Genomic DNA, 19,507 nt, shown 5'->3' with positions numbered 1-19,507 from the left:
CACGCAGCACAACGTATGGCATAAACGGAGGTCCAGATACCAACATGAATACATCATCCCAACGGTGAAGTACGGTGGAGGGAACCTCATGATTTGCGGCTGCTTTGCGGTTTCGGGGCCTGGATTGCTTGTCATTATCATGGGAATATGAATTTCCAAGTTTATCGAAGCAGAGAACAACCTGATGATTCCAAATATTGATGATTTATTGTGTTCCAGGTCATTGGAGCGACGGCTACAGAGGCCTCTGCTGGCCAAATCCAGAACATTACCCAGCATTCCCCAGTCCCCTGCTGTCGTGCGCGTGCAGCTGTCAGAAAATGTTTCTGAACCTGAACGTCACCGACGTTTTCCTTCCAGTCCTGGTGGTCTTGAAGCTTGCACGCTTCCCCCGGCAGGTACTGTTATGGTTATTCCAAACCTGTATGCCTTTCTTTCTTCCAGATGAGCACAAAAGGAGATGTTAGATTAGAGATGACAGAGTGCTAGCCTCAGTCACCGTTCACTTTCATTGTATGGAAAAAAAGATGCAATGGAAGTGAATGGTGAATCCTTTAATTTGACCTATTGACCTACCCAAAATTGCATTAAATGTCATACACAAACGTTCCAGAGAGAGATTCGACAGATTTGTCAATGGACAACATTTCAGCATGCATTTGGAACGAGAAGTGCCATGTGTGATTGTTTAGCACATTCGCTAATCTGCATGCACTCGATATTTACTTCCTCCCTGCTCCGCTGGGCCAAATCCTCTCTCTTTTTTTCCCTTCACGCTTTTCTCCACAATACTCACAGCTGAGCTACTCTTGTGTAGCATTGTTTTTGCCATCTCTCCAACGTTAAACCTAAAGTCTTTGGCTTCCTCCCCATTCTAGTTGCTTAGCAACTGCCATCGCCAACAGCTGTTTCAAACACACCAAAATCCCAGCCATCTTTCTCAGCATGATTGACCTGCTCATTATACTGGCATTGTGCCAAATGAGGGACGTTATATCGCATAGAAACATTGACCCAGAAATGAATAACTCATGTCAACATGAATAAGGGAGAGTGGGGCAAGATGTGTCACTTATTTCTTTAAGGTTCAACACAAGTTAAGCACAGTCGACAACATTTGTGGCATAATTTTTTCGACTTGTACCAAAAAATCTGGGTTACAATGAGACGCTTACAATGGAAGTGAATTCTGTCAATCTGTAAACATTAAAATACTCACTGTTTCAAAAGTATGGCCATTTATGATATGGTACATTTACATTTATGCATTTGGCAGACGCTATTATTACAGGGACAATCCCCCCGGAGCAACCTGGAGTTAAGTGCCTTGCTCAAGGACACAATGGTGGTGACTGTGGGGATCGAACCAGCAACCTTCTGATTACCAGTTATGTGCTTTAGACCACTACGCCACCACCACTACGTGGCGTGCTCTACTTTCCAATGCATGTAGACATTATGACAAATTAGAAATTTTCCGTTTTGATAGTTTAAAAAAAAAATTGCATTATACATATTATTGCAATCATTAAAAACATCAATCTCATCAAATATCCACGTGTCATATGTCGTTGGAAAGCTCTCAAAGAGAAGAATACAACCAGCCTATTTGTTTTACTCTCAGACAAAGATGTATCGAGTAATAGTTAAGTATATGTCTTTGACAATTATGTCGGTGTTGCTTATATGCCGCGTTTTTACTTATAACGTCAAGAAAAATAAACAGAACATAAATTATCCATCCATATATCATTATTTAGAGTCTGTGATTATCTTTCAAACGAGTCCACACACAAGATAATCAGATGTATAGATCATTAGATAATCCACATGAAGCACAATGTTACATATGACCACCAGGAGATGGCGCCAAATACATGACACAGACTCAATGATGACTCAAATGACACAGAATGAAACTCACTCTGTGAAATCTCATGACTGAAATCATGTCTGCATGCTATGCAAACCTTTAGTCATTGTTGTGTTTGCATGTGTAATTAGTACTTATGTACAATTATTATGATTTATGTGTTTGGAGAGGCTTTTGGACACTTTGTAATGCTCTAACGTTTAATTGCTTTGTCGTATCAACACAAAATTTTACTCCGTTACAGTTGGCATGATTGGGATCAAAACAAAAGCAGTGTTCAGAGAAACAACAACAACAACAACAATTTACATTTGTATAGCGCTTTTCTAGGCACTCAAAGCGCTTTACATAGTATAGGGGGAATCTCCTCAACCACCACCAGTGTGCAGCATCCACCTGGATGATGCGGCGGCAGCCATAGTGCACCGGAACGCCCACCACACACCAGCTATTGGTGGAGAGGAGATGGTAGAGTGATGTAGCCAATTCAGGGATGAGGGATGAAACCATCATCAACAAATGTTTACCGGTTTCTTATTCCGTCTCAGGTGAGATGTGGCATCTAGAAGATGAAAACGACGGGGATGGCGCTCCGGGTGCCATTGACCTCCGTCCACGCTCTCAGTTGCATTTCCGTCGCCGGGCGGCATATCTAAGGAAAAGCGTCTCTGCAGATGACCACCTTGTTGATTCTGATTTTGAGCCCACCCAGATGGAGCGGAGGAGCTTAGCCGACCCAAAAGTTAAACTGAAGAGGAAGTTTGTAAGTACATTTGTCCAATCTTTAAAAGTTTACACACACTTTAAGGCTTTTCTGCATCTTTAACGTCACCAAATGGAATTATATATATAATATATATATATATAATAATAATGTTGTCTGTACGTATTCTGCTGGGATAGGACAACGTATTTGAACATCTAAACAAGTACACACTTCAACTTTAATGCTTATAATATTTGGAAACTTTGTTTCAAAGCACATAGTTACAAACTGGTACACACACAGAAGGGGGTTTGCTTTAATATTTCATGTGGTGTGTATTAAAGCAGGTAAGTTGATCCCTCATTACCTGCCTATTCTGTGTAATAGAGGCTCAGGTGTGCCAGTGCAACCTGACATGTGTAGAGAAGTCAGATAGATAGAGACCGACACAAAGAGTGTGTCTACTGGAGGGTGCACTGTTAGAATGGGCTCGTCTGTGGACCCAATGTGTCGTCTCTGTTTAGAGGTAAGAATCTATAAATATAATCTTAAATATTTGTTCTTAAGTTATTAAGTGTTTCTTTCATATATTCAAATAAGTTGTTTGAATGACTAGTCAACTAATCGGTCTTCTGGAAGCCCTGAATAGTTTTGTTTAATTGACAATGAGATTTTCAACAAAGAAACTGAATAAATAACTGTAACCTTTATTGCACAAACCTATTACAGTCTGTTGGTTTTGTGGGTTCACATTTTTGGTGAGGACTATGAATTTAGGTTGAGAAAGTGAATTTGTGGTGCTTTGATGGCTGTAGTGACAGATAATTAAATTAGATACATTTAGATGCATCTCCAACTTCTGTGAGAGTGTTATTCTGTCAGTATGCTAAAAGCCTCTCAGAGAACTCTGAATTTAAAGCGCCTCCAAAAAACAAAACAAAAAACAATATATAAAAGCTAAAGTGTCTACAAGATAAACTAATTTGTCAACCATACTAACTAATAGGGTTGGATACCATTTAAAAAAACAAAAAACAGCTGACTCAGCAGTGCAAAACATTCAGTGCGACCAGTGTAGTCCAATTCCCGATTGAATGACTCTAATGAACTGATTCTTTTGAATCTACAGTGCAACCAGTGTAGCCCAATTCCCGAAAGAATGACTCTAATGAACTGATTCTTTTGAATCTACAGTGCAACCAGTGTAGTCCAATTCACAAATGAATGACTCTTAACTAACTGATTTTTTTTTAATCTACAGTGCAACCAGTTTAGCCCAATTCCTGAATGAATGACTCTTGACAAACTGATTCTTTTGAATCTACAATGCGACCAGTGTAGCCCAATTCCTGAATGAATAACTCTAATGAACTGATTCTTTTGAATCTACAGTGCGACCAGTGTAGCCCAATTCCCGAAAGAATGACTCTTGACAAACTGATTCTTTTGAATCTACAATGCGACCAGTGTAGCCCAATTCCTGAATGAATAACTCTAATGAACTGATTCTTTTGAATCTACAGTGCGACCAGTGTAGCCCAATTCCCAAATGAATGACTCTTAACGAACTGATTCTTTTGAATCTACACTGCGACCAGTGTAGCCCAATTCACAAATGAATGACTCTTAACAAGCTGATTCTTTTGAATCTACAGTGCGACCAGTGTTGCCCAATTCCTGAATGAATAACTCTAATGAACTGATTCTTTTGAATCTACAGTGCAACCAGTGTAGTCCAATTCACAAATGAATGACTCTTAACAAGCTGATTCTTTTGAATCTACAGTGCGACCAGTGTTGCCCAATTCCTGAATGAATAACTCTAATGAACTGATTCTTTTGAATCTACAGTGCAACCAGTGTAGCCCAATTCCCAAATGAATGACTCTAATGAACTGATTCTTTAAAATCTACTAGAATCTTAAGAATCGTATTTCTTATTTCCAAATATTTCTTGTTCAAAAGTACTAAAAGAATCGTTAAGTGGACTCAGAACCGGATTTTTTTACATTTCCTTTTGATTTCCATTCCTACTAAGCAACTAATTCGGTGTTGGACGACTTGCCGACAAGTTCAGCATCCAGACCATTCCTACTTGTATGTGTATTTTATAAGCTCCTTTTACCCCTGAATGCTTCGATTTTCAGTATAGGGTCATGGTACTGTAAGCTGATTATTATTCTTGTAACATTGTGTAAGTGTGTGTTTTATAGGAGCAAGTGTACTCTTTCATAACTCACACACATTCAGAAATCACTCACAATGCTTCATGTTCACACTGTGTAGTTGTCACAGTTTGCAGTATTTGTAAACATAGAGGCTTGGCTGTCTGCTGACAACTGCCTGCTTAAATTCAGAGAGATTTGCTGGAGAAAATGGTTGGAAAAGCTTTTTGCCGTGCATTAGGATTTCCTTTGTGAATGTCCTGCTGATTACAGATGATTGCCGAGTCTGTAGAATTGTAAGTAGACATCTTTTACTACTGTTAATGGGGGATATTATAGCAACAGTTCTGTCAGCAAACTGCATTTATATAATTCAATATGGATATTTATGGCATAGTTTTGTGACATATTAGTGAAATATTTTAAATGCATGGTGATGCAATTAGACTAGATTGGTTCTGTATTATAATGTTGTAACTACGGTATATTGAAAATGGCTAAAAGCGGAGTGTCTGCTATCGATATGTGCTCTTAAATTGTGTTTGCATCTGGACTAGAGCTCAGCAGGTTTAAGTAATTATTATGCTTGACGGTAATCCAAAGCTCATGTTAATACATATGCACAGGCATGCCTCAACTGAAGTCAAATACTTTACAGATCTCTTGCATCCCAATTACACCTCAGTCAGGCATGCTGTAATACGTTTATAAGAGGTCAAATATTGCACATATTACTAGCCAGGCTAAAAAACATTTCACACAGAAAAACAAAAGAAAATGTATATTTAGCATAAAGAAAACAAAGCTTATATTACGTTAGATTACATTAAACTTTATTGTCATTCTGCAGAGTGCAAGTGCTAAGCTAATAAAATACAGTTAGCATTTAGCAAGAAGTGCAAATCTAATAAGTGTTACAAATGAGTGATGTAAAGTCCAAATTCGCAATAAGGCATAAATAGCAAGTGATTAATGTTGTGCAATCTATAGTGGTCAATTTATATCCATTTGCATGCACTTGGACATTATCATCATGCATCTTGATGTTTTACTTTTTTTGAAGGTGTTAACCTTCAATTGATTCTCCTTACTGTAAAATAATCATGTTAAAAAAGTCCGTGTTTGACTTAAACTTTTAAATTGTGTCAACTTAATACAGAAAGTTGTTCAGACGTGTTAAATGAGCTTAATGTCTTTTTAAGTAAACTTTCTTAGTTCAATCAGCATCATGCTAATTCAATTTAAACTGAATATAGAAGTTCAGTTAGTTCAATTATCATTTATTATCACTGATAACCATAGAAATATTTAGGGCCATCCCATTGTCAGGTTAAATAAACTGCCTTTTCTTTGTAAATGTCCAGTTGATGATCAGATACCAAAATCTGATCCCTCTATCATAATAAGTTGCTGTAAGAGATTTCAGCCTTTCTACTTCAACGAGACGGAGCCGTTGGATTAGCCACACCTCCTCTTTCCAAAACCCGGCACTCCAAAAATACCAAATGAACTTTATTGAGACCAACATCACGCAGAAAGCTTGTTAAAAACAGCAGCAGCAAAACAGCGCCCTCTGCTGGCCACTGTTATGCGCAACATGGCTTAAAAATGGCATTAAGCCACAATAATTAGCTTCAACTACAATACTATGAGAACGCTCAAAATGATTGACAGGCAGAAAGGGTCATTGTTCTCGGACACATTTGTGTTTGCTGTTTACAGAGTTTAGAGCTGTCACTGAGACCAGTGAGGTTTCGCAGGACACATTTAATTTTGCATACCTTTCCATGAAAAACACACACTGGCCTCAACACTTTACACGCAAATCACAATGATGGTGACAATCATTAAACACAACACTGAGTAAAAAGATGACCTTTGAATTATTGACATTTAACTGAAAGTGCAACAAACACATCAACCAGCAGCATCAATTAAAAAAGCAGCAAACAGTAAAAAAAGAGAGAACGAAATTAAAAGGTAGTAACAATGTATTAATGCCACAGTGCACACTAAAATAACAGGCTACTATGTTTGATTGCTCGTATCTTAAAAGTGCATAAAGGCGTTTGCACAATTTTTGGCGTACTTCTACGACTTTTTGTAAACAACAAAATGACGTCACTGTGACATCATTGTGAGCAACAACTTGTTTCCATTAAATACATAAGTAAATCATTTAGCGACGTTTTCAATGAAAGCAAACATAGGTGCTTCTCCTTCGCCATATGCCCAGTTGTTTGGGGCTAAATGATTTACTTTTTATTTTTTGCAATTTATTGCTCACGATGACGTCACAGTGAAATCAGTTTGCTGTCTACAAAAAGTTGTAGAAGTACGGGAAGAAATGTTTGCATTTTTAAAATCTGAGCAATGAAACATTTATTTTGGGGCCATCCTGTATATGCATATAGCATTTTTGCATCATGCTTTTAAATTAAATTCAACTTATGGTCATTTTATCTCAGCATAACTTGAAAACCTTTGTTAGATGACACAAATGTATCAGTTCATTCAACTTTATTTACTTAAAAAGGTGTCGCATGAATAAAATTTAACAAATAATAGAATGTGGTTTCAAATAACGTTAATATTATTGATTCTACTCAGTTTAATTGGCTCCAAAGAACATATTGACTTCCTCAGTTCTGTACTTGATCGTTTGGGTTAGTAGTATTTCAAATCTTAAATTGATGGATTTTTAAGCCAAAAAAAGTTCAAGGAACACACAGTTATTCTCTTACCATACTCTATGTAAATGGTAAATGGTCTGCGCTTATATAGCACCTTTTATAACCTTAGCGGTTACCAAAGCACTTTACACTGTGACTCATTCACCCATTCACACATAGACAAAGATCAAAGATCCCCCATTGAGCCTTAACAGACTGTAGGGGCAAGTGCTGTTAGCGAGCACCTATGAAGGCTAGAACTGTACACGAGGGGGTGGGTGACCAGCACCACGCCCGACCACCTTTGTCTCCCCAGTGGCGAGGTTTACACACCGCACCAGGTACTCATTTTAGGCTGAGTCGACCTAGGGGAGGCACAGGACCGGTTCAGATAATCGTCACTGGTGTTAGCCAAACTCTGGCCGCCAAGTTCGTAGCGCGCTAACCGCCACACACACACACACACACACACACACACACACACACACACACACACACACACACACACACACACACACACACACAAACATCAATGACACCAGAGCTGCCATTAGGAGCAACTTGTGGTTCAGTGTCTTTCCCAAGGACACTTCGGCATGTGGAGTCACGTGGGCCGGGAATCAAACCACCAACTCTGTGATCAGCGGCCGACCCGCTCTACCACCTGAGACAAGGCCGCCCCACGTCTCACTCTAAGTTCACCTTATAATTAATATTTTGTGTTGTACACATTTATGCAAATTAAGTAAAGCTAAAAATGTATAATGATGTACATTTCTGAGTAGAAGACATTTATTTTCCATCATTATGGTTGTTGAGCCTACGAATCATTTGTTTCTGGGAATCCGGATACATGAGCGTGATGTGCGTAGTTCTCTTAAAGTTGCTGTAAGACATTTTTGGCGTTCTGCTGAGCAGTTGGATTAAACACGCCCCCTTTTTCCAAAACCCTGCCCTGGTCCAAAGATACCAAATGAGCTTTATTGACACCGACACAAGCAGAAACGGTTGTCAAAAACAATAGTGGCAAAATAGCGCCCTCAGCTGACAACTGTTATGAACAACATGGCATAAAAATGGCATTAAGCCTCAATATTTCGCCAAACCACCATACTATACTAAAATGATTGACAGGCATGTGTTCACGGCCCGTGAACACATTTTTGTTTGCCGTTTACAGTTTAGATCTGTCACAGAGACCGGTGAGATATCTCATGATACTTATTTCATTAATTTCTTGGATATTATATATATATATATATATATATATATATATAATATTTTATACTTGGATATATTATAATATAATATGCTGGATTTGACACGTATTATGTGTTGTAAAGCTGTGTAGGTCATGTGTAGTTCTGTAGATGGAGCTCTAGATGGCAGCAGTGAATAGACACAAACTCTCTGTCAGTCTGTGTCACTTAATACTGTGTGAAATCATACTTGAGTTCATTCAAACCCACAGACCTTTCACTCCCAAGTTAAAGGCGATCATGACTAATAAGAGACTAGAAAGTTTCAAGATAGGGAGAAACTTAGTCATCTCTCTCTTATGTAATTGTTGTTTTCTTGAAATGTTTGTTTCTCACACTCACTCTGGTACACATTGGAGGGGCGAAAGGCTGGACATGTTTTCCTGGCAGCAGTGGTTGCTGCTGGTTACGTGGTGAAACAGTGTCCATTAAGGGTCATTATGCATTTCGATGTGGGTCGTTCTCATCCCCACTTTCGTCTGCTTCCTCATTCCTCCTCCTTTTTGAAGTTTGATCTTTCTTTCTTTTCATCTTTCTCCTGTTTATGTGTTCCAATGTGTCTCTCCAACAGAAAAGATTCTTTCTAGTTAGTATAATTGGCTACTTTACCCGGTCGAGATCAGAATAGGAAAGAACTATCGGTCCATATTTGGCTGAATAAATTAGTATAAATTGGATAAACTGAACCATATCTCTGTCTTAATCACATCTATTCGTTTCCATGAGAAATTTAAATGAAGGCTGACAGCTAAAATCTTGTTTAAATTAAGATGTGAAGTAAACATTAGCCAGAATAAACACACAAAAAGATCAAATAAAAAAGTAGTAGTTTTGTGATGTTTACGAGATAGACAAAGAGGTCGTTGGTAGGTAAAGAGGTCGTCTCGTTGCAAATGAGAAGGGGATAGCCCCCCAAACATGCATTGTAAAGACATTATAAATGCATTTTTACTGCATCCATAATGTCTCATAATACACCTTATAATAAGCCTACTTAATAACTACTCCTAAATAATTATATTAACAGTTATAATGCATTATAAGACTTCCCCTATTCATAGTTATACTCAAAGTGTATAATGCATTTATAAAACAAGCAATATTCAGTTTTAATGCAGCAGATGTTAATAAAGTTAATGGTATATGTGCTGTATAGTGTAAACAGATAAAAGTCTTTATGACGTGATTATATTATAAATTATTATAAGTTACAAAAGCAATATCTTCCTATAAACAGTCATAACATAAACTTGTAACATACATTACAAATCAAACTTATATAATGGAAGTTATTTATAAATAAGATGCACAAACATTAAAGTTTATTGAATAGAGTCCAGAATAGAATCAGTAATTTTTTTTTTATTCTTGTGTGTGTGTGTGTGTGTGCGCGAGTGTGTGTGCGCGAGTGTGTGTGCGCGAGTGTGTGTGCGCGAGTGTGAGTGAGCGAGTGTGAGTGCGCGAGTGTGAGTGAGCGAGTGTGAGTGAGCGAGTGTGAGTGAGCGAGTGTGAGCGTGCGCGAGTGAGTGAGTGTGTGTGTGTGTGAGCGTGCGAGAGTGAGCGTGAGTGAGTGAGTGTGTGTGAGTGAGAGTGATTGTGTGTGTGCGTGTGAGTGTGTGTGTGTGAGTGAGAGTGATTGTGCGTGTGAGTTTGTGTGAGTGTGTGTGTGTGTGTGTGTGTGTGTGTGTGGTGAGTGAGTGAGTGAGTGTGTGTGTGTGTATGTGTGAGTGAGAGTGATTGTGTGAGTGTGTGTGTGTGAGTGTGTGTGAGTGAGAGTGAGTGTGTGTGTGTGTGTGTGTGTATGTGTGAGTGAGAGTGTGTGTGTGTGAGTGAGAGTGATTGTGTGAGTGTGTGTGTGTGTGTGTGAGTGAGTGAGTGAGTGTGTGTGTGTGTATGTGTGAGTGAGAGTGATTGTGTGAGTGAGTGTGTGTGAGTGAGAGTGAGTGTGTGTGTGTGTGTGTGTGTATGTGTGAGTGAGAGTGTGTGTGTGTGAGTGAGAGTGATTGTGTGAGTGTGTGTGTGTGTGTGTGTGTGTGTGAGTGAGTGTGTGAGTGAGTGAGAGTGATTGTGTGAGTGTGTGTGTGTGTGAGTGAGAGTGATTGTGTGAGTGTGTGTGTGTGTGAGTGAGTGAGAGAGTGAGTGAGAGTGATTGTGTGAGAGTGAGTGAGTGTGTGTGAGAGTGATTGTGTGCGTGTGAGAGTGATTGTGTGCGTGTGTGTGTGAGTGAGAGTGATTGTGTGCGTGTGTGTGTGAGTGTGTGTGAGTGAGAGTGATTGTGTGCGTGTGTGTGTGAGTGAGAGTGATTGTGTGCGTGTGTGTGTGAGTGAGAGTGATTGTGTGCGTGTGTGTGCGAGTGTGTGTGAGTGAGAGTGATTGTGTGAGAGTGATTGTGTGTGTGAGTGAGAGTGATTGTGTGAGAGTGATTGTGTGTGTGTGTGAGAGTGATTGTGTGCGAGTGTGTGTGAGTGAGAGTGATTGTGTGCGTGTGTGTGTGAGTGAGAGTGATTGTGTGCGTGTGTGTGTGAGTGTGTGTGAGTGAGAGTGATTGTGTGCGTGTGTGTGTGAGTGAGAGTGATTGTGTGCGTGTGTGTGTGAGTGAGAGTGATTGTGTGCGTGTGTGTGCGAGTGTGTGTGAGTGAGAGTGATTGTGTGAGAGTGATTGTGTGTGTGAGTGAGAGTGATTGTGTGAGAGTGATTGTGTGTGTGTGTGAGAGTGATTGTGTGCGAGTGTGTGTGAGTGAGAGTGATTGTGTGCGTGTGTGTGTGAGTGAGAGTGATTGTGTGCGTGTGTGTGTGAGTGTGTGTGAGTGAGAGTGATTGTGTGCGTGTGTGTGTGAGTGAGAGTGATTGTGTGCGTGTGAGTGAGAGTGATTGTGTGCGTGTGTGTGCGAGTGTGTGTGAGTGAGAGTGATTGTGTGCATGTGTGTGTGTGTGTGTGTGTGTGTGTGAGTGAGTGAGAGAGTGAGTGAGAGTGATTGTGTGAGAGTGAGTGAGTGTGTGTGAGAGTGATTGTGTGCGTGTGAGAGTGATTGTGTGCGTGTGTGTGTGAGTGAGAGTGATTGTGTGCGTGTGTGTGTGAGTGTGTGTGAGTGAGAGTGATTGTGATGCGTGTGTGTGTGAGTGAGAGTGATTGATGATGTGTGTGTGTGAGTGAGAGTGATTGTGATGCATGTGTGATGCGAGTGTGTGTGAGTGAGAGTGATTGTGTGAGAGTGATTGTGTGTGTGAGTGAGAGTGATTGTGTGAGAGTGATTGTGTGTGTGTGTGAGAGTGATTGTGTGCGAGTGTGTGTGAGTGAGAGTGATTGATGATGCGTGTGTGTGTGAGTGAGAGTGATTGTGATGCGTGTGTGTGTGAGTGTGTGTGAGTGAGAGTGATTGATGATGCGTGTGTGTGAGTGAGAGTGATTGTGTGCGTGTGAGTGAGAGTGATTGTGTGCGTGTGTGTGCGAGTGTGTGTGAGTGAGAGTGATTGTGTGCATGTGTGTGTGTGTGTGTGTGTGAGTGAGAGTGATTGTGTGAGTGTGTGTGAGTGAGAGTGAGAGTGAGTGTGTGTGAGTGTGTGTGAGAGTGATTGTGTGCGTGTGTGTGTGAGTGTGAGTGAGAGTGATTGTGTGCGTGCGTGTGTGTGTGAGTGAGAGTGAGTGTGTGTGTGTGTGAGTGAGAGTGAGTGTGTGTGAGTGTGAGTGAGAGTGATTGTGTGCGTGTGTGTGTGAGTGAGAGTGATTGTGTGCGTGTGAGTGTGAGTGAGAGTGAGTGTGTGTGAGTGTGTGTGAGAGTGATTGTGTGTGTGAGTGAGAGTGATTGTGTGTGTGTGTGTGAGAGTGATTGTGTGCGAGTGTGTGTGAGTGAGAGTGATTGTGTGAGAGTGATTGTGTGTGTGTGTGAGAGTGATTGTGTGCATGTGTGTGTGTGTGTGTGTGTGTGTGTGTGTGTGAGTGAGAGTGATTGTGTGAGTGTGTGTGTGTGTGTGAGTGAGAGTGAGTGTGTGTGAGTGTGTGCGAGAGTGATTGTGTGCGTGTGTGTGTGAGTGTGAGTGAGAGTGATTGTGTGCGTGTGTGTGTGAGTGAGAGTGAGTGTGTGTGAGTGTGAGTGAGAGTGATTGTGTGCGTGTGTGTGTGAGTGAGTGAGTGTGTGTGTGTGAGTGAGAGTGATTGTGTGCGTGTGTGTGAGAGTGATTGTGTGCGTGTGTGTGTGAGTGAGAGTGAGTGTGTGTGAGTGTGTGTGAGAGTGATTGTGTGCGTGTGTGTGAGAGTGATTGTGTGCGTGTGTGTGTGAGTGAGAGTGAGTGAGAGTGAGTGTGTGTGAGTGTGTGTGAGAGTGATTGTGTGCGTGTGTGTGTGAGTGAGATTGATTGTGTGCGTGTGAGTGTGTGTGAGTGAGAGTGATTGTGTGCGTGTGTGTGAGAGTGATTGTGTGCGTGTGTGTGTGAGTGAGAGTGAGTGAGAGTGAGTGTGTGTGAGTGTGTGTGAGAGTGATTGTGTGCGTGTGTGTGTGAGTGAGAGTGATTGTGTGCGTGTGTGTGTGAGTGTGTGTGAGAGTGATTGTGTGCGTGTGAGTGTGAGTGAGAGTGAGTGTGTGTGAGTGTGTGTGAGTGATTGTGTGCGTGTGTGTGTGAGTGAGAGTGATTGTGTGCGTGTGAGTGTGTGTGAGTGAGAGTGATTGTGTGCGTGTGTGTGTGAGTGTGTGTGAGTGAGAGTGATTGTGTGCATGTGTGTGTGAGTGTGTGTGAGTGAGAGTGATTGTGTGCGTGTGTGTGTGAGTGTGTGTGAGTGAGAGTGATTGTGTGCATGTGTGAGTGAGTGAGTGAGTGTGTGTGTGTGTGTGTGTGTGTGTGTGTGTGTGTGTGTGTGAGTGAGTGAGTGTGTGTGTGTGTGTGAGTGAGTAAGAGTGATTGTTTGATTGTGTGTGTGAGGGAGTGTGTGAGTGAGTGTGTGTGAGTGTGTGTGTGAGTGAGTGAGTGTGTGTGTGTGTGTGTGAGTGAGAATGAGTGAGTGTGTGTGTGTGTGTGTGTGTGTGTGTGCGTGTGTGAGTGTGTGTGTGAGTGAGTGAGTGAGTGTGTGCGTGTGTGTGTGTGTGCATGTGAGTGCGTGTGAGTGAGAATGAGTGAGTGTGTGAGTGTGTGTGAGAATGTGTGTGTCTCAACATACACTTTACATGTGTTTTTAATAATATCTGAAAATGTAAATTGCATGTGTGTTATTGATGTATTTGTGCATGTGTAATGTTTATAACTTCCAGCATGACTTATAATGTCTTATAAGCACTTAAATATAATATGGATGTTTATAAGAAGACATTACTTTTGTCACTTTACTTAAAGCACACCTATTATATATAACACACAGTATATAATACATAATAACTTCTGCAGATAAAATTAGATATTGCTTGTGTTATAATGAATTATACTCTAATGTATAAACATGAATAGGTGAGTATTATAATGTATTATAATTGTGGTTACCATAATTTATGAGAAGTTGTAACATATTATAAGGTGTATTATGTGTAATTACTAATGCATTATAATGCTTTTACAATGCATTGGCAACATAGACAGTGTCATCATTTACACACCATCACGTCGTTCTAAACATGGATGACTTTCTTTCCTCTGTGGAACACAATAGGAGATGTTTAGCAGAATGAATCATAATTCGGCAAGTTTAAAAAGCATAAATGTGTGTTTTCTGCACCACTGACATCACCAAATTGAATTGCAGAAATAATGACGTTTTTAAATGACTCTCCTCACCTTTAAATTCACAAAGAGTATATCATTTATATTAGATGTATAAAGCAGACATGTTTATGTATTTGTGTCTGCACGATTACACTAGAAACTACTAATGAAATAATAAAAAAACACATTTAAATAATCGCACCAAATTAACATGTTCAATCGACAGCACTAATATTTATATATATATATATATAAAAAGAAAAATGTGACTCTATGGAAACATGCCCTGTCAACACGTCTCAAACTTCATATCTTGTGAATAATAATAAAAATTACATTTGGTTAAATACATATGTATTCAGTATACAGTGTGTGTGTGTGTGTGTGTGTGTATATATATATATATATATATATATAAAATTGTTAATCTGGTGAATATTAAGGCTATAACAACTTTAATACGTTAAATAATTAAATATAGAGGCCTGTAATGAAGCCAAGTCGAAGCCAAGTGTATTTCAGGCATTTTCATAGTCCCGTGTTGTGCTCCAAATCTACAGTTGTTTGAGGTTATTATTGTAATTTTGGTTATGCAATACACTGCACCTGGGATTTGATTCATTTTGGACTCTCCCAGCCTCTATCTCTGTGTCCACCATATTAAGGGAAGAATAAGTATTTTATATATGAAAAAAATAAAATAAAAAATCAGCCGATTCTTTTGAATCCATGAGATGGAGAAGTCAAAATTATTATTGTGGTAATCAACAATATGCCACAAATGCTGTCGATTGATCTTAACTTGTGTTGAACCCGGAACATTCCTTTTAAAGGGACTTTGTCATCGCTGATGTGACGTCAAATCACCAACTCTCATTTCATGTAAATGACTTCTGGTTGCTTTGTTGCTTTCAGTGTGAACGCCTCTTGAATGCCATCAGCTGTATTTCTCTCTGGTCGAGTGGGCGGATTTATTCCTCCTTGTTTACAAGCTGTTTTTTTATTTTGCCTTCATGGTTGGTAACGTTCCCTCAGAGCCTCTATTATGTTTTTAATAAACTGACACTTATTATTGAACGTGAAGGGTTTATAAATACTGTGTGTGTGTGTGTGTGTGTGTGTGTGTGTGTGTGTGTGTGTGTGGACTGGCTGACTCCCAGCAGTATGGCCAGAGAATGCCGCCCTTCATATGCTTACAAACAGTCCTTGAAAATCTACTTGCACAGGGCACTACTACAAGTAGATGTGTGTGTACACGCGTGTGTGTGTGTGTCTCTCTATGTGTGTCTACTCCATCTCTCTCTCTCACACGCACACACACACACACACACACACACACACACACACACACACACACACACACACACACTACATGCTCTGTGGAATGCAGATGTCAGATACCTGCATGTTTTGTAACATTTAAGACTCTGAAATTTGGTTAAGCTCCATTTACAGCATGATGTTTTATATTTGCAGTATAAATTAGAAATTGATGCGCCATGCCGTGTAAAGCCATTCGGTGCAAACGCAATCCAAAAATCCTATCTAGAAAATGTGATTCAAATGCAATATCATTGGTCAGCATTAGCAATTTATGTGCAACATTTTTCTGTAGTTTGTTGCATGTTTCGCGGACGTTCCGAGTGGAAATGTCCACTGGGGGGCGCTAAAAGCGAGTTAAATGTTCTCCTAAACAGATGAGGTTTTTAGGTTAATGCTCGATCGAGTTTTAAATCAACAGAACTGACCACCCTACCCTAAACCTTAAACCTAAACCCAAACGATAGTGTCAGAAAAGAAAATGTGAGATGACAAACGCAACTAACATCATATTGTGGTGCTTCTTTGACACTTTCAGCACACCCGTCGACTCGTGTGCTCCTGTGGACGCAACCTGATTGGGCTCAATCAAGCTTGTAAATGTAGTTGGTTATGTAATGCAAATGTTAAAATGAGTAATGCGCAATAGTTAAAGTGTTTAGATGTCATAAGATGGCATTGTTTGAAGAACAGGGTGAAAAGTACGTTTTTATGAACTGATAATCTCCCGTTTTACTCGTGATTTGAGTGAAAATGAATAAAAGTCATTATTGTTGTTGCGCCTCTAGTGTTCATTTCACCAGGAAACCGGCGCGAGGCGAGCCACTGAAAAAACGTTTAAATTTTTTTTTGGTATTGTAACGTGTTTCTATGAGATCAGGTTGGATGATTTGCCGCCTTTTATATGTAGAAGTAGTTAGTAGTAGTAGTTACATTTCTAGCTTCAGCATTAATTGTACTTTAGTTTAGTACTTTGTTATTGATGGACAAACAAAAATGCTTCATGACACACTTTTGGTTTTCAACCTTTGAAAATGCATAGATTTAAAACCAATGTTTGCCTTTGTGAGGGCATCAAATACTTAAACATAACACTTGACCCTTAACCCATAGGCTAAAATAGAAGTTAAAGGATTAGTTCACCCAAAAATGTAAATTCAGTCATTGTTTACTCACCCCTGTGTTGTTATAACCGTATATGACTTTCTTTATTTTTCTTAACAAAAAGGGAGAAATTGTGAAATAATGTTGTGCTCTGTTCACACAGCGTGCTGTGGGCCGTTCAAGAGAAAACTCGTTTGTTTATCTAAAAGCAAGTCCTTCACAGTGATAGTGACAGTAGAACACAACAGAACACAAAACAGAGAACAGAACTTACTAAACATGTCTGAAGAGTTTGTAGTTGAAGGATTGATGCATTTCTGTGCCCAGCCTTATTTTATTGAATGTTTTTGGACTGTGCCAGTTCACAGTGGACGGAGTTACCCACACAATGCCGAAAATAGATAACAAGGGATTGATAGACTGTACTGTCGCTGGTTAGGACAAAAACTCTGATTAACATAGAGAATATACCTTTTATCTTGAGTAGTTTAACATCAATTTAAGATACGCTGTGACTGTGGCTTCCTGTAGCCTCCTCCATGTTTCCATGTTTCTCCAAGTACTCTGTTCAAAAAATAAGGCTGGGCATAGAAATGCATCAATTCTTCAGACATGTTTAGTAAGACTGTTTTTATGTGAATAAATAATGTAGGTAAATTTCTAGTTTCAACATTATTTCTACATCAGACCTTTTGTTTTGTTGGATAATGTTTCATACCATGTGACCCATATTTGATTTTCGACCATTGAAAATGGATAGAGTTTTAACCATTTATGCATGGAGCTACATTGAGAGCCCCATATCTCTAGGATTTAAAGATATAGAGCCTTACAAATGATGACACAAAAAGGCAAGTTTGATCCGAACCAGTATGTAAAAGCATATTAAGATATCTTTAATACTTTTTGAGTTATAGGCGCTCCAATTTTGGAAAAGCCACACAAAACAGTGCTTTTTTCCCATTTTTGGACTCACACCATTGGCATATAATAAAACAAGGGGTGCTGAAGTCAACTGATATTTGTAATAGACCTACTTATCTCTGTGTAATTTTGTTTTTTTTGATGCTGACACCTTTCTTCGGGTATTTTTTTCACCTGTAGTTTTGCGAAAATTGTTATTTTGACTCGGATGAATTACAGGGGGGGGGGGAGTTTATGAAATTTGTTTGATCATCGCATCAGTTACCATTGTTATCAGCACGATGTATCAAGAATTATTGCTTTTATTTCTATTTTCGGATCTGAGTTGCCCCCTGGAATAGATTGTCAGGGCAATTTTTGCCTTTGTGAGGGCATCAAACACTTAACCCATGCCTAGATAGACTGAGAATAGAATTGAATGAAACAAAACCTTTTCAAGAGTTCAGTTCAGTTCAGTTTGTTCCCCCATATGTTAAATATCTGGGGCTTATTGGCCATTCTCAGTGGCATTTCTACCCCTCATCCTGGTTAATTTCTGACCCTGGTTGGAATACGGTATTTCTCATTGTGTGATTAGTCAGTGATGTGATTAGATTTGTGATGTATTCCAATCAAAACTTTAGGATGATTAAATCATTTATGTAAATGTACTTCTGAGGTGCAGGTACAGTGTAGGTCAGTGGGTTTGTGTGTGTAGATCAGTGTATGAATGTGTGTGTATGCTCTTGGCATAATAGCGTCCAGGAAACAGAGGTATTCTGGGCTGTCGGCTTCTATTTATTCACACGGACACTGAAAGGCCCCCATAAGCCCCCATTAAGACAGGAATGGAATGTATTGAGACCAGTCTACACACTCACACATGGCCATACGCTAACAAATTTCCATGGAGCAGGTCCCTGCAGTGGCGCAGACGAAAGCTGCTCGTCGGCTAACTTTAGAGCACTTAAATACTCCAGTATAAAACACATTAGCATGGACTACACAGACTCACACAGCCATAGTAACACAAACACACGCATACGGACCTGCATACACATGTGATCAAACACGTAAAGGAACATACTTGACACAAGTGCATTCTTCGCAGTTCGTAACAAAACGCAATTACGCGTTGCATTCTCAACGTTGCCACAAGGGGTGCTATTGTGGTATCGCAAGTCCTTTGACATTTACTCATATAGAGGATATAACCAAATAACCATATAAACATTTTTATTTTCTAGGGTTTAGGTTAGTGTACCATAAAGACTAACCTTAAAGGTGCACTCATTAATTAAACTCTGTTGACCCACCGCCGTGTTCAAAAGGGGGCGCTATATCGCAAAAAAACCTTATGTTTAAAATGGTAAAGTCTCCGTATACATAAGTCAGGCATATGTGGTATCGTTTGAAAGCTTAGAATCTGAACGTTTCATATATAGCCATCACTTCTGCATTTATGTTACTTAAAATAACACAGTAAGGCCTTAAAACATCCTTGTCGCAGATAAGCGCCACCTAGTGGTTATGTTGTAGAAATATTAATAAGAATATAAAAGTCTATAAAATAGCACTTAAATAGACAAATCATACATCAAATGAAAGCTCTCAATTTTAAAAATTTAAAATTTTTAAATCTACTTTTACCTTAGGAATTAAAAACATTAGCCATTGTTTACTTGTCTGTGAGCTTGCTTGTATGAATAATCCAAATTTATATCTTAGATGTCCAAAACTAAATATGCAGTCCCGCAGAAAAAGCATGCTAAACAATTCATCAGAAATGTACGTTATCAACTTTTAATGATAAAATACAT

The 19,507-nt window shown here is 39.5% G+C and overlaps 1 protein-coding gene across 1 annotated transcript in view; it reads left to right on the top strand.

Moving 5' to 3' along the window:
- Positions 1 to 267: 267 nt before the first annotated feature.
- LOC127634199 (ankyrin repeat and fibronectin type-III domain-containing protein 1-like) overlaps positions 268 to 19,507 on the top strand; it is a 97,283-nt gene continuing 78,043 nt past the window's right edge. The window contains exons 1-2 of the mRNA XM_052113648.1: positions 268 to 398; positions 2,422 to 2,636. Coding sequence (XP_051969608.1) covers positions 2,427 to 2,636 — 210 coding nt within the window. The 5' untranslated portion in view covers positions 268 to 398; positions 2,422 to 2,426. The remainder of the gene's footprint in view (positions 399 to 2,421; positions 2,637 to 19,507) is intronic.

The sequence above is a fragment of the Xyrauchen texanus genome, chromosome 41, assembly GCF_025860055.1.
Source record: "Xyrauchen texanus isolate HMW12.3.18 chromosome 41, RBS_HiC_50CHRs, whole genome shotgun sequence".
NCBI lineage: Eukaryota > Metazoa > Chordata > Actinopteri > Cypriniformes > Catostomidae > Xyrauchen > Xyrauchen texanus.
Note: the sequence above shows the minus strand (reverse complement) of the source record. Positions and strands in the feature narration are given on the sequence as shown.